The sequence below is a fragment of the Rutidosis leptorrhynchoides genome, chromosome 7 (assembly GCF_046630445.1).
Source record: "Rutidosis leptorrhynchoides isolate AG116_Rl617_1_P2 chromosome 7, CSIRO_AGI_Rlap_v1, whole genome shotgun sequence".
NCBI lineage: Eukaryota > Viridiplantae > Streptophyta > Magnoliopsida > Asterales > Asteraceae > Rutidosis > Rutidosis leptorrhynchoides.
This window is the reverse complement of record NC_092339.1, coordinates 61,525,016-61,537,173: the sequence shown is the minus strand read 5'-3', so window position 1 is coordinate 61,537,173 and position 12,158 is coordinate 61,525,016. Positions and strand designations below refer to the sequence as shown.

General features: G+C 39.2%; 1 protein-coding gene across 1 annotated transcript; it reads left to right on the top strand.

The window, feature by feature from the left end:
- The first annotated feature begins 7,784 nt into the window (after positions 1 to 7,784).
- On the top strand, positions 7,785 to 11,682 carry LOC139857138 (uncharacterized). The gene is made up of 7 exons (XM_071845866.1): positions 7,785 to 8,027; positions 8,482 to 8,632; positions 8,741 to 8,814; positions 8,913 to 9,392; positions 9,523 to 10,056; positions 10,151 to 10,363; positions 10,866 to 11,682. Exons 2-7 carry the CDS (start codon positions 8,548 to 8,550, stop codon positions 11,451 to 11,453), a joined length of 1,974 nt encoding a protein of 657 aa, XP_071701967.1. The 5' UTR covers positions 7,785 to 8,027; positions 8,482 to 8,547; the 3' UTR covers positions 11,454 to 11,682.
- The last annotated feature ends 476 nt before the right edge of the window (positions 11,683 to 12,158 follow it).

Below are 12,158 nucleotides of genomic sequence, written 5' to 3'. Positions count from 1 at the left end.
TATTGCTTTTTGGAAAATAAAAATTAAGGTGATTTAGTTCTGAAGCGGGAAAAGTAAAGTTCTTTTATGGGACAAGTAATATGATTAAGTTTCTGAGTGGGACAAACTGATCCTCCGTATAATTTAAGTTCTTAAGTAGGACAAGTTGAAAAATTTAGTACCTAAGCAGGATAAGTTGTGATAATTAAGTTCCTAAGTAGGTCGAGTTGTGATAGATTAATAATTAGGTGGATAGAGAGATGCAATGACATAGAAGATGGTAATAGTATTACAAACCATGTGTTACCTACATGGGGTTTTATATATGTAAATGTGATAACATGTGCGGTATGATTGTGTATTTACATTTGTCGTAAAGATAGTACGAGTATATATGTGTAATTATTATATGATTTGTACTTATTAAACTGTTGCTTACGGTTTAGTGGTTTCTTTCTTCTATGGGTTCAAGCAGCGTTAAGTGAAATTAAAGAACAAGATAGTAGATTGAAGTTCTCATGGTGTTACTCGTTTGTGACTAAGGGTAGCAGACTTACTCGTTTTGGGTTAGCTATTCTCCAATAATCACACTCGTATTTTGCGTCATGGGTAACTGTGTCTTCGCTACGAGTAATGAAGGTTGAGGTACGTAATTTGGTCGTGTGTGACCTTATGGATTAAAATTTATATAAGGTTGTTTTGTAAACCCTGTATATATGATCATATATGACTTTATATAATTTGGTTAAGACAAAATTGCTTTGATAGGTTTCATATTTTGCATATATAGATTTTGGTAAAAGTTGTCAAGCTTTAGACCGAAATGAGTAGAAAGAGGTCATTATGTATTGTTCATAATTAGTTGGGCGTTTTTGTTAAGTTGTGTAGACAACTTATACAACCTTTAAAGTCATAAACTTGCGTTTTGGGCCGCGTTATCAGCCATGACAAAAAATATATACAAATGATGAAATTATGGTGCATGAGAGGAATGCGGCGCAAAACTGATTAATTGGTGACCCATGTCTGGTGTCAAATGTGCCTTAATTGAGACGTTGTAGTGCATTGTAGAGAATTCGTCACATTCCTCTTTAGTCAATGAGTAGGTTGTAGAGGTGAAAGCGTCGCATTGAGGGCAACCTGTCGCATTATCGGGAATGCGCCAGATTGAATGCGCTACGTAGTTGTGAATGCGTCGCATTCTAGTAATTTCTTTTAAACCATTTATGTTTTCGGGTTTGAGCAAGTGTCACATTTCTTGGTATCTTTATTTGTACCTATGATAACGGGTTTCACTACAATCAATATCATTATTTTATATTATATACCCTCCTTTTTTTTCCGGCGAAAATACCTAAAACTCATATAGAAATGAGGTCGTTTTCCAAAGAAAAATGCCCTCAATAAGAATACAAAAGAAACAGGGGAAACGGAAGCTCGCGTCTAAAAAGTTAACAAAAAGACTATCTATAAACGAGCCTCCTATAACTACCTAGAAAAATTTATATACTCTCCTTACCAATAGTAATAAACAACAAATAATGTTATCGATGAATTATATTTTATATTTTATTTTCAATTTTGTACTTTTGGACGGGATGTAAGGTCAAATAATGGGATTATTGTGCATAAACAACTAGGTCATTCTAGAACACAGATTTTTCAGAAGACAAAGGCAGCTTTGTTGTTGCTTCACAACATCCAGATTTTCTATAATAAATTATTTTATTAAATTTATTATTATTATACCTTTTGTGTTTTCTGAACTCATATATCATTGGATATTGTAATTGTATTGTATATGTACATAATTAAATATTATATTATTTACTACGAGCCTACAAGTGTATTCCCACCAATATTATTTTTTTAGTCTAATATATTTGAATCACAAATCACAAATAATAATATTATAAAATAAAAAATTCAAACCGACACATGAATTAAGAAATTTGAAAACTTAGTATAATTTTTTTTCTAAATCTGTAAGTGTCATTAAGCTGAAATTTTTTTATTGTATATAGCGATTATATATCTTACTGTCACAATCCAACAATTTTATGGCCCAACCCACTAAGTTTATGGCCCAATATGTGAAAATCAAAGAAGGCCCAAGAATCTCATGGAAGTTCACTAGAACTTTCCCATGAGTTCTTCCATGGAATGGTATAGAATGTCCATGGAAATATCTAGATACATGAAGCTTCTAGTTCTTAGATCTTAGCCATCCATTGTATTTAATCCTAGCCATCCATTTTGTGTTAGAAGTAGTATAAATAGGGGTGGTCTCATTTGGCACACCACACCTCAAATCTCAAACATTCTCTCTTGTAAAGCATTCTCAAGCAATATAAGTATTTTCTTCAATTCCACTTGTTCTATAATATTTTCTCTTTTGGTTACTTGAATCATTATAAGGTCCGAGTAAGGCTGACTTAGTAGAGACTAAGTGCCGCACGTGAGCTTATTGAGATAAGTCCGTGACATTTGGTATCAGAGCAAGGTTGATTCAAGGAGATGGCAACCGAGACCGAGAAGAATGTGAGCGCAACAAGTGGTGTGATGGGTGATGAGACTCGTGGTCGGGTAGAGACTCGACAAGGAGCCAAGAAGAACCGAGGTATGTCCAAAGACTTTGTCGCAAACTTGGACAAGAGGATCATGGATGTAGAGACATCCATGGACGACGTGAAAGCAAAGGTCGAAGACGTCCACCAACGTTTGGATGGTTTGGACGGGGACTTTGACGAATTGAAAGATGATTGCAAGAGTGCAATCAACGTGCTAGACGTTGACATGCGACGTGAGATCCATGACTTAAGGGGTATGCTCATGGGTGAGATTACGAAGTTGCGAGGCGAAATGGAGGGGGAGGTCTCCACTATTCACCAACGCCTCGTGGATTTACAAACCAACATGAACTCTTGTTTGAGATTCATGGCTAGTGGGGGTAGCAACACTGGATGCAATGATCCGAAGGTGGACGTTCCCAAGCCGTCACCGTTCGTGGGGAAGCGGGAAGCCCGAGCGGTTGATGATTTTATATGGGAGATGGAACAATACTTGGAGGGAGTCAACATAGTGGATGATGCAATGAAGATCAAGACGGCAACCCGTTACCTGAAGGATACCGCAGCGTTATGGTGGCGTCGTCGATATGGAGATATCGAGAAAGGTACGATTACTATTGATACTTGGGATGATTTCCTTACTGAACTTAAGAATCAATTCTACCCCAAGAATGCTCAAAAGGATGCGATGAGTCGTCTACGTAAATTACATCATTCCGGGACGATTCGGGAGTATATTAAAGAATTCACGAACCTTAGCCTGGAGGTCCCAAATATTCCCGATGATATTCTCCTCTTCTATTTTCTCGATGGTTTGCAACCTTGGGCTAAAACGGAGTTGGAGAGACGAGGAGTCCAAGACCTTGCCACCGCAATTGCTCAAGCGGAGGCACTAGTCGACCATGCTAATAGGAAAGATTCGTTCAAGTCAAAAGATAAGAAGGTGAGCCATGAGAAAGGTGGGGGAGATAAGCCCGCCCAATCAAGGAATGATAATACACGTAAGCCACCAACCGGGAATAACAAGAGCATAAAAACTTCTTACAAGAATGATGGATGTTTCATATGTGATGGACCGCATAGAGCCCGAGATTGTCCGAAGAAAGCTAGCCTTCATGCTATGGAAGCTCAAAAGGCGGGTTGTCAGGATGAGGAGCGGTGCATAGGATCAATGCATATCCTCAACGCAATCAAGGCCAAGACGGAGATACCCAAGGTAGTGGCTAAAGGACTCCAATTCGTAGATATTAACATTTGTGGAGATCGGGTACGAGCTTTGGTGGATACGGGAGCAACTCATAACTTTATCTCCACCGATGAAGCCAAAAGGCTAGGACTTAAGGAAACAAAAGAGAGTGGCATGTTGAAGACGGTGAACACGAGTACCAGACCGATTAGTGGGGTGGCTAAAGACGTATATGTGAAGATTGGAGAATGGGAAGGAATGATTGATCTCTCAGTCGTGCCTATGGACGACTTCAAGTTAGTACTTGGGATGGAGTTCCTAGATAAGGTACGCGGTTTCCCTATGCCGTTTGCTAATTCACTGTGTATCTTGGATGGTGAGAAGACTTGTATGGTGTCAACCGAACGTGGAAGCAAGAGTGCATCCAAGTCACTTTCGGCCATGCAATTCAAGAAGGGGTACAACAAGAATGAGACATGCTATTTAGCGGTAGCAAAGCAAGAGACGGTCGAAGATAAGGGAAAACTAGAGGTACCCAAGGAAATTGAGAAGGTCCTCGATGAGTTCAAGGATGTCATGCCCAAGGAGTTACCAAAGAAGTTACCACCTAGGAGGGAGGTTGACCATGCGATCGAGTTGGAGCCGGGATCAAAACCACCTTCCAAAGCCCCATACCGAATGCCACCACCCGAGTTGGAGGAGTTGCGAAGACAACTCAAGGAGTTGCTGGATGCGGGATACATCCGACCGTCAAAATCCCCGTATGGTGCTCCGGTACTATTTCAAAGAAAGAAGGATGGGTCCTTGCGGATGTGTATAGATTACCGGGCACTTAACAAGGTAACTATCAAGAACAAATACCCAATCCCACTTATTGCTGATTTGTTCGATCAACTTATGAAGGCGAGATACTTCTCCAAGTTAGACTTGAGATCGGGATATTATCAAGTCCGAATTGCCGAAGGAGATGAGGCTAAGACCACATGCGTGACGAGGTATGGTGCTTATGAATTCCTAGTCATGCCCTTTGGTTTAACCAATGCCCCTGCCACATTTTGTACTTTGATGAACAAATTATTCCACCCGTTCCTCGACAAGTTTGTCGTGGTGTACTTGGATGACATAGTCGTGTATAGCGACACCATGGAAGATCATGTGAGGCACTTGAAGCAAGTATTTCAAGTACTAAGGGACAACGAGTTGTATGTGAAGCTAGAGAAATGTTCATTCGGATTAGAGGAGGTGGATTTTCTTGGACATAGAATTAAAAATGGGAAGTTACTCATGGATGGGGCTAAGGTCAAGGCAATTCAAGAGTGGGAGGCACCAACGAAGGTGACTGATTTACGATCTTTCCTTGGTTTAGTAAACTACTATCGTCGTTTTATCAAGGGATACTCGGCGAAAGCAGCTCCATTGACAGAATTGTTAAAGAAGAATAAAGCTTGGTTGTGGGATGAGAAATGTCAAGCAGCATTCGAGGAGTTAAAAGGAGCTGTCATGGAAGAACCGGTGTTGAGACTTCCGGATGTGACCATTCCGTTCGAGTTACACACAGACGCATCAGACTTTGCTATTGGAGGAGTTCTAATGCAAGAAGGTCACCCAATCGCGTTCGAAAGTCGAAAACTTAACGAGGCGGAAAGGAAGTACACTGTGCAAGAGAAAGAGATGACAGCGATTATTCATTGTTTGAGGACATGGAGGAATTATCTTTTGGGATCAAGGTTCGTGATCAAGACGGATAATGTGGCAACGAGTTATTTTCAAACCCAAAAGAAGTTGAGCCCCAAACAAGCTCGTTGGCAAGACTTCTTAGCCGAATTTGACTATGTGTTGGAGTATAAGCCTGGGAAAGCCAATGTGGTAGCTGATGCCCTAAGTCGTAAGGCGGAGTTTGCAGCGATCACAAAACCACAATTCTTCCTTCAAGATCGTATAAAGGAGGGATTGGAGCATGATTCTATCGCCAAAAACCTTGTTGGATTGGCTCGAGATGGGAAAACGCGAAGGTTTTGGCTCAAGGGTGATCTATTATTCACCAAAGGAGACCGGTTATATGTGCCTAGGTGGGGTGATCTTAGACGGACAATCTTGAAGGAGTGTCATGATTCAAAGTGGGCTGGTCATCCAGGTATCAAGAGGACACTGGCATTAGTAGAAGGCACTTATTATTGGCCAAGGATGGAAGACGACGTAGAGACGTACGTGCGGACATGCCTAATATGCCAACAAGACAAGATAGAGCAACGCCAACCAGGAGGACTATTACAGCCGCTACCTACACCGAAAGGACCATGGGAGAGTGTTTCCATGGACTTCATTACTTGCTTACCTAAGTCGGAAGGGTGTGGGAGTATTATAGTCGTGGTAGACCGGTTTTCTAAGTATGGTACCTTCATAGCCGCATCATCCGAAGTTACCGCGGATGAAACCGCAAAACTATTTTTCAAGAATGTGGTGAAGTATTGGGGGATACCACATGTGATAGTAAGTGATCGAGATCCGAGGTTCACAGGGCGTTTTTGGACAGAGTTGTTCAAGATCATGGGGACGGACTTGAATTTCTCCACGAGTTTTCATCCCCAAACGGACGGACAAACAGAAAGGGTGAATGCACTATTGGAGCTCTATCTTCGACACTATGTAAGTGCAAATCAACATGATTGGGCTAAGCTCCTTGATATTGCTCAGTTCTCTTATAACATGCAAAGGAGTGAGTCCACGGGGAAGAGTCCTTTTGAGTTGGTGACAGGACGCCAACCTTTGACCCCAAATGCTTTGGCCGCTTCATATGATGGAAGCAGCCCAACCGCTTATAGAACGATGAAGGAGTGGCACGAACAAGCCGACTTGGCCCGAGCATCACTAGATAAGGCGGCCAAGAAAATGAAGAAATGGGCGGATGAGAAAAGGCGACATGTTGAGTTCAAAGTTGGGGACCAAGTGATGGTGAAGCTTTTACCTCAACAATTCAAAACATTTAGGAAGGTGCACAAAGGATTGATCCGGAGATATGAAGGCCCATTCCCAGTAATTGGACGTGTTGGGAACGTATCTTATCGAGTCCAACTACCGCCCAAGTTAAAGATTCATCCAGTCTTCCATGTAAGTTTTCTAAAACCTTATCATGGGGACGAGGAAGAACCAGAACGAGGAGTTTCCAAACGAGCACCAATGGCAGTTGCGACTTCGTTTGATCGTGAGGTGGAAGATATCTTGTTACATCGAACGGTACGAAGACGAGGTGTGCCGAGCTATAGAGAATACCTAGTTAAGTGGCGTAACTTACCCGATAGTGAAGCAAGCTGGGAGGCCGAAGACCTATTGTGGCAGTTCACAGACAAAATCAAGAAGTATCACGAGGATCACACGACGAGGACGTCGTGAGCTTAGGTGGGGGAGAATGTCACAATCCAACAATTTTATGGCCCAACCCACTAAGTTTATAGCCCAATATGTGAAAATCAAAGAAGGCCCAAGAACCTCATGGAAGTTCACTAGAACTTTCCCATGAGTTCTTCCATGGAATGGTATAGAATGTCCATGGAAATATCTAGATACATGAAGCTTCTAGTTCTTAGATCTTAGCCATCCATTGTATTTAATCCTAGCCATCCATTTTGTGTTAGAAGTAGTATAAATAGGGGTGGTCTCATTTGGCACACCACACCTCAAATCTCAAACATTCTCTCTTGTAAAGCATTCTCAAGCAATATAAGTATTTTCTTCAATTCCACTTGTTCTATAATATTTTCTCTTTTGGTTACTTGAATCATTATAAGGTCCGAGTAAGGCTGACTTAGTAGAGACTAAGTGCCGCACGTGAGCTTATTGAGATAAGTCCGTGACATTACGGAGTACAATATAGATAATCGTTTTGTGATTATTTTTAATTGTTAATAAATTACCATTAAAATTATTATTTTTTTATTATTTTTTTAAGAAAAGGAAACAAAAGGACGTCATAAAAAGGATACTTTGATTGGATTTGTAATTATAAAATTCCCTACCACAAATAAGTAAGGCCCTCTCCGTTCCGGCGAATCAATCCTTTCACCATATTTGCGTTTTAATTTTCTCTTCTTCCCACCCTTTTCTTTCTCTCTCTAAATTTCCCCTCTTTCTCTCTCTTAGGGTTAGGGTTTCCTCACAATTTTTATTTTTATTTTCGTACAAAATTCATTATCGTCTTCAACTCTATCCACAATCCATACAATTTTGCCCTTATTCAACTTCCTTCTTCTTCTATGCCTTCAATTTAGTTTCGTTTTTTGTTGTTTCTTCTTCAGGTATATCTAATCCTTCTCGTTGTATTAATCTTTATATCTATATCTATATCTATATCTATATCTATATCTATATCTATATCTATATCTGTATATATGTGTATCTGTATAAATATATAGATTAAATTTTATACACGCACCAACGCACGCGCACGAAGTGTGATTCTAAATAATTTATGATTTGAATTCTGTCGTTTGCCTATTTGCTTTCTGTTGATGTCAATTGTTTATTGGTATTGATACATGAATTGTGCTATAATTTGTTAAAAATCTGCGACTTGTGCGTCCTTCAATTTATTTTATTAGTTTCTGTAATTTTATAGTGGGCTTTTTAGGGTTTATGTCATATGTTAAAAGGGGTCTGCGTTTGAGTTATATACTTATATATATGTATATTCATCTATTATGAATGTGTAGTTTCAGTTTTGTGTTGATCTTAATGTGATTCTTGCTGCAGGTTAAGGGACTACTGACTCAAATTCACAATTTAACAAATACTTTTTATTCCTGACCAATTGAGAAGATGTATAACGAAGTTGCGCCCGAGTATTTGCTTGACCAGGGCATGTATTATCCTTCTGCTACTAATTATGGCTATATTTGTACAGGTAAATGTCAAATTTGGGCTGTTGGTTATTATTGACTTGCTGCACAAGTTAGTGTCTTGCTATAGAATGTAATCATGACTGTTATATGTTTTTTTGTAATGTGAACAGGGTTGGAATCGCCTGGTGATTGGGATGACCACCATAGAGTTTTTGGTGTGGATGGTCAAAATATTCAGTACATAGTAAGTATCAAAAACTGCTGTAACTTATTTTGTTTGGAGGTTGGATTTTGGATCCATGTTAATGTATGAGTACTCATTATGTCTAATTTATAATTCAGGGTTCACAAACAGAAAGTATGCCTTACGTGTATTATACACCTACCTATGCATATGCACAGTCTCCATATAACCCATATAATCCTTACATTCCCGGCGCTATGATAGGAGCTGATGGCTCTTATGTTGGGACACAACAGTACTATGTATCGTATGAAAACGGCGCGTCTTCGCCAGCTTATTATCCCATGGTTGTTCAACCTGGTCCAGAGACTTACGCAAGTGGTACAATGGACCAATATATGGATATGGCAGTGTCAACTGCTAATCGGGTGGATTCGCCCGCGTTCAATGGTAATTCATCATCAGCTGGTGGAATGTTTACCTTGAATCCAGGATGGGGTGCTTCGAATCATACAAATGCCTTTGGAAAAGGTTCGGAAGGCGTTAAAAGTAACGGTGGACCAAACAAGTTAACTTTGGCTAATGATGGTGTCAGTTCTAACAATATGACCGTTTCGGCCGCATCACAAATAATGCAGGTATGAACATTTTTTTCATATATATTTTAATAATTCTCATTAATGGCAAGGTGGTTCCCGTTAGGCTGTATTTTTTATCTTGTTAACTTGCTAATCATTATATTTTGTTCTGATCTTCGACTCTGAACAGGGTCGTGGCGCTCAAGCTGTTGATGGTCTTTCAAATGGGAGAACTGCATCTAATCATAACAAGCTAAAATTTACTTTTCCTTCTGGTAATGGTTTGTCTAATTTCGGTTCAAGTGTTAATGGGCGGGTGTTGGATGAAAAGGCTCGTTCAAAGTTAGCATTTGGCAAAACTACAAATGATCTGAATGGAAACCCTAATACTTTGGGTGAACAGAACCGTGGTCCTAGAACAACCACATCAAATTCTCGGTTTACTGTCAAAGCTTATTCAACAAGGGCTGGAAATAGTGATGCACAAGGAAATATTGTAATTTCACTGGATCAGTATAACAAGGAGGATTTCCCTGTTGAATATGTGAATGCAAAGTTCTTTGTTATAAAATCATACAGCGAAGATGATGTTCATAAGAGTATTAAATATAATGTCTGGTCATCTACACCTAATGGAAACAAGAAGCTGAATAGTGCCTATGAAGAAGCCCAGCAAATATCAGCCAGGGACTCTAAAGGCTGTCCTATCTTTCTCTTTTTTTCTGTAAGTTGCATATTCAGATTTCAACTTGTAATTATTTGCATGTTTTCCACTGTAATATGCTAACAAATTCACCTTGTTATATGTTATGTGACAGGTTAATGCAAGTGGACAGTTTTGTGGTGTTGCTGAGATGACTGGGCATGTAGAGTTTCATAAAGATATGGATTTTTGGCAGCAGGACAAATGGAGTGGAAGTTTCCCGGTGAAGTGGCGTATAATAAAAGATGTGCCCAATCCACACTTTCGTCACATCATACTAGAAAACAACGAGCACAAACCAGTAACAAATAGCCGTGATACACAAGAGGTAGATTTTTGTTATACAGTCGATTTATTTCTATGGTTGCTTTGTTGGAAAAAACGGCTGAGACGGCCGTCACACGGATTTACTAGTGTACGTCTCAATGGATCTAAAAACGTTAAAAAAAGTCAACAATTAAACACGGTAAAAACGTCAACATACGTAAAAAAACGTTCAAAATCCTAAAATATGGACGAGACGGGGTCAAGATGGATGTCGACCAACGTTGACCTTTTATATGTGTTCCAAACATAATTATTTCAAATTAAAGGTAAATATCCATGTTTAAAGTATTGAACATCTCTTAAATGTGTAAGTTTTAAATGTTTTTGTTTGAAATATGTATAAAAAGTCAATGTTGGTCAAATCCGTCTCGACCTCTTCTCGACCCCGTTTTGACTGTTACATGCTCCGAGGTCCCATCCGTCTCGACCCACTCGTCTTTATCAACCATGTATGGTTGCAACATTTGGGTTGGTGTATCTAATACTTTTTTGATGATTTGCAGATTAGATTCAAGAAAGGTATCGAAATGTTGAAAGTGTTTAAGAACTATGTATCAAAGACTTCGATACTTGATGATTTTATGTATTATGAGAGTCGACAGAAAATATTGCTAGAAGAGAAAGCGAGATTACTGATCAAAAGCTGTGTCACCCCAGTATATACGCCTGCTCTACATCCCCCTCGTAAACTAAACGGTTTCTCCGATTTGACTTCAAGTAAAGATGACAATTCGGGCCAGAACAACGATATAGATCCTTCACACAGTAATGTACCAAGTGTTGCAGGTACTGATCATACCCAATTGGTTGACGAAAAACCAACAGAAGATGATGTTTTACGTTTACGTTCGCTTGCAATATCGTCTCCAGATCAGACCGAAACCAAGCCTGTGGAAAATACTGTTTCTGCTTCTGCAGTATCGAGCGATGTTTTGACTGTTGGGTCAATGCCGATCAAAGTCAACGGGTTTGGTGAATCATCATCTGGTTTTATAACTGTGGGGACGATTCCACTTGATCCTAAAGCTCTAAAGGTAAAGGAAGTTGTTGTTCCTACCGATTCTACAAAGGCCACAGCTAAGAAAGGTTAAAGATATAGAAAATTGACAAATTGTGGTGATGCTTATATATATATGTGTTTGTGATGATATTTTGAACATCTTTCAAGTGGAGTTGAACACCTTTTTGTTTTGGGGTCAAATTGTGCTTTGGGGATTATACTAATCTGAAAATTACAGTGTGTGAACCTTTTGCCTTCTCCATTGTTGCATTGTCATCAGATCAAATGATATACAGATTTTTATTTTTTATTTTTTATTTTTTATTTTTTTTCTGTCTTCTGACTAGCTTTACAGCATGCTTTGATTTCCTATGTGAATAAAGGTTTAATATCCATTTTGCTTCTAATAAACAGAACTGTACTTTTTACTACCACAGATTGAGATTAGAGCATCTCACTATATAGTTTTATATAAAACGATTGGTTTATAAAAGCAGCATGTTATAATAAAAATCGAATAATTACAAGCAGAAGCATGGCCCAAATGAACCATGCAGGTGATCACATAGAAGTGACTACAAACAAACAAAACATCTATATGCATGAACCAAGGATTTCCAACAAAGCTTCACCGAGACCTGAACAAACAATTCGATGAAGACCTCATACGCGAAACAGAGGGGCAAATCAGAGAAGCAAACCTACTATATCGATCAATATGAGCTCGGATTCTTCAATTAGTAGGAAGAACTTAGAACGACCTTAATTTTCTTTGATGTCAATAAAAAATTTCCTC

Coding starts and splice junctions, on each gene's coding strand:
- LOC139857138 (XM_071845866.1), top strand. CDS start 8,548: ATGTATAACGAAGTTGCGCCCGAGTATTTGCTTGACCAGGGCATGTAT. Junction 8,633..8,740: donor TTATGGCTATATTTGTACAG/GTAAATGTCAAA, acceptor TAATGTGAACAG/GGTTGGAATCGCCTGGTGAT. Junction 9,393..9,522: donor CCGCATCACAAATAATGCAG/GTATGAACATTT, acceptor GACTCTGAACAG/GGTCGTGGCGCTCAAGCTGT.